This window comes from Pristis pectinata, chromosome 12, assembly GCF_009764475.1.
Source record: "Pristis pectinata isolate sPriPec2 chromosome 12, sPriPec2.1.pri, whole genome shotgun sequence".
In the NCBI taxonomy this organism is placed as follows: domain Eukaryota; kingdom Metazoa; phylum Chordata; class Chondrichthyes; order Rhinopristiformes; family Pristidae; genus Pristis; species Pristis pectinata.
The window spans coordinates 29087453-29090125 of NC_067416.1; the positions used below are offsets into that span (position 1 = coordinate 29087453).

A 2673-nucleotide genomic window follows, 5' to 3' on the forward strand; every position below is an offset into this window, starting at 1 on the left:
AACGCTGTATTAAACCATAAACTTATGCCACAGGAACCCCTTGGCCAATCACTTCCATGCCAGCAGACAGTTATTGAGACTTGCCACTTTCCAGGTGCATGATGTTGATGGTTAGAGCACAGAAACCAACCCCTCAGCCCACAATGTTCTTGCTGCCCGATGTACCCATTTACCTGCATTATGTCTGTAGCCTCCTATGCCTTGGCAATTCAAGTATTTGTCTATAGATGATTCTTAAATGTTGCGAGTCTATCTGCCTCCACCATCTACTTAGGCAATGCCTTCCAAATGCCAACCACCCTCCGTGTGAAAAAAAATCCCCCAGAGATCCCCTCACTTCTAACCTTAAACCCATGCCCTCCTCTTAAGACACCCCCACCATGGTAATTTATCTACCCTATCCCCCTCATAACATTGAATGCCTTTATCAGGTGATTCCTCAGCCTTCTCTACTCCAAGTACTATGTTATGAGTTTTTCTCCCTCCAGCTCTTTTCCAGAGTGTTTCAGATCTCCATCACACTTTAGATTAGAAATATTTCCAGTCACTTCTAATCCTTTTACCCCTGTTATGCATGCCCCCAGCTATTAACCACTGTGCTGAAAGGAATACCCTCTTCACCCATCTAAATATCTCACGTTTTGTCCCTCCTTCAGCCTTCAGACCAGAGGGCTATCGTCATCACAGGCATCCTTCCACAAACGCAAATTTTCAGACCTAACATGACCAATTGTATTTGCTTTTGTAATTAATCTGGGGCTATGTCAAATGTCTTGCTATAGTCTATATTGACTATACCAAAAATATAACCTTCCTTTTAGTTCCTGAACAATTCAGCCACAATCTTCCTTTACAAAGTCATTGCTGTCTTCCCAGATGATGCCCCTCATAATTATGTAGTAATTTGTTCTGCACAATTTCACTAGTTGATCTATCCAGCCCTTTTAGGGTCAATTACCATACTTGCATCTAAATGATGTCTTTAGTCCCTCCTGGAGCAGGACTTGAACCCTCCTGAGATCAAGGCCCACTGTCAGGTGGTTTAGGACTGAATTAAGGCTGGGGAACAGGGTCTGGTGAAAGCTTCAAGCATTGTATTGAATCAACAAACTCCAAAATAGCACAGGATCTCAAGAAGAGCTTCCAACTGTCAGTTTTATAATCAAAATAGACTGAAAAGTTACAACGTTAAATAGGATATTAAATAAATCAGCACTTTCTCTTTTTGACCAATTTTGCCCTCTTGCTAACGGTATTGCACGCCATCGCTTCCCAAAGACAAGTCCGCCAGTTCCGGATTGCGGCACCGTGACAGCGCTCAGGAATAGACATGTAATCCAACCGGGGAGGGGTTCAGTATCAGCGGGTAAAGGCAAGGCTGGTACCGCGAGAGGCTCTGCTCCGCACTCGGACTGTGGCGGTGGATCGGCTGCGGGTAGACGGGTTGTCGATGGCGGTGGGGACTGCTGGTGGCGTGGAGGACGCCGTGATCGTTCACGTAGTACCCGGGGAAAGTGCATGGGCTGAGAAACGGCTCTCTCATCGGCACCGAATGGGTCAGCAAAGCAGGAGCGGCAAAGGAAACCGAGCACAGATCCTGCAGCTGGCGTTTCAGCTTCATTCGACGGTTCTGAAACCATGTCTTCACCTAGGGAGGGAGAAAGGACATTTTCAAATAATTGCCATCGAAGTTTATACCTCCCATCAGCAACATAAAATATAGCTCAGGTGTAACTTAAAATCAGATAATTCCACATTAACTCTCTCCATCAGAAATGTTCCCGGTTCTCCCTATCCGTAACTTTCTCCGCCAACTGAAAATTTAATGTTTTCTCTTTTCCAGTTCTGGAGGGTGTTGGAATTCAAACATTAAATGTTTCTTTCATAGATGACGCCTGATCTGCGAAGTGTTTCCAGCATTTTTGCTTTTTAATTCAGATTTCTACATGTAAAGTTTTTTTTAAATTGGCATTTTCAATGTCACGGTATGTTCAGATAAATTAGAAAGTTACAATAGTGTCCGGCAGAGAGTTGCCGGGGTTGGAGGACGCTCACCTGGGTTTCGGACAGGTGGAGTAGGGCGGCCAGTTTGCTCCTCTCGGACGCTCCCAGGTATGTTTGCCGCTTGAACTTCTTTTCCAGTTTGTGGATCTGTTGTGCTGTGAATGCGGTGCGCACTCGGCGAGGGGCGTCACACTCGCACTCCGAGTCGACGCTTCTCCCTCGATCGTCCCTGGCCGAGCCCTCCGAGCGGCCGGAGTCACTCTCCGAGCCCCAGTAATCCTCCTGACCTGTGGGTTGAACAGAGATGAACCGTGAGGGTCTGCGGTGTAACGCACAGAACCCGGAGTCGCAGACTGGAGCAGCTTCGTAATAATGGTTTTACTTACAGTCAGTGCCAGTGGGTTCCTTCAGAGGTTGCTCTGGGTCATTGTCGCCCATCCCAGGCAGCGGCAGTTCTTGTACTTCAGGCGTGGAGTCACCGGTACCTGGTCGGGTTTGTTGGCAGGAATCAGTGGAGTCTTCTGGGGGAGAGTTCAGAGAGAGGGGCGCACAGGATCTGCAATCCTCTGGGGAAGCTTCTCCGGGCTTCCTCTCATTGCACCCGTCGCGGCTACTTCGAGCGAGCCAGTCTATTGAGAAGTTTCCTTTCACCATCTTCTTTCTGCCCCG

At 47.6% G+C, this 2673-nt stretch overlaps 1 protein-coding gene across 1 annotated transcript; it reads right to left on the reverse strand.

The window, feature by feature from the left end:
* Window positions 1-1102: 1102 nt before the first annotated feature.
* Window positions 1103-2673, reverse strand: LOC127576949 (homeobox protein vent1-like). Its single transcript, XM_052027774.1, has 3 exons — window positions 2391-2673; window positions 2056-2291; window positions 1103-1648 (listed from the first exon to the last, which is right to left on the reverse strand). The coding sequence occupies exons 1-3, from the start codon at window positions 2656-2658 to the stop codon at window positions 1319-1321; spliced, it is 834 nt and encodes a 277-aa protein (XP_051883734.1). The 5' UTR covers window positions 2659-2673; the 3' UTR covers window positions 1103-1318.

Excerpts from the sequence above, each read along its gene's own strand:
- LOC127576949 (XM_052027774.1), bottom strand. The coding sequence starts at position 2,658 with ATGGTGAAAGGAAACTTCTCAATAGACTGGCTCGCTCGAAGTAGCCGC. Across the intron at positions 2,292-2,390 it reads GGAACCCACTGGCACTGACT|GTCAGGAGGATTACTGGGGC; the intron begins GTAAGTAAAACC and ends TTCAACCCACAG. Across the intron at positions 1,649-2,055 it reads TCCACCTGTCCGAAACCCAG|GTGAAGACATGGTTTCAGAA; the intron begins GTGAGCGTCCTC and ends CTCCCTCCCTAG.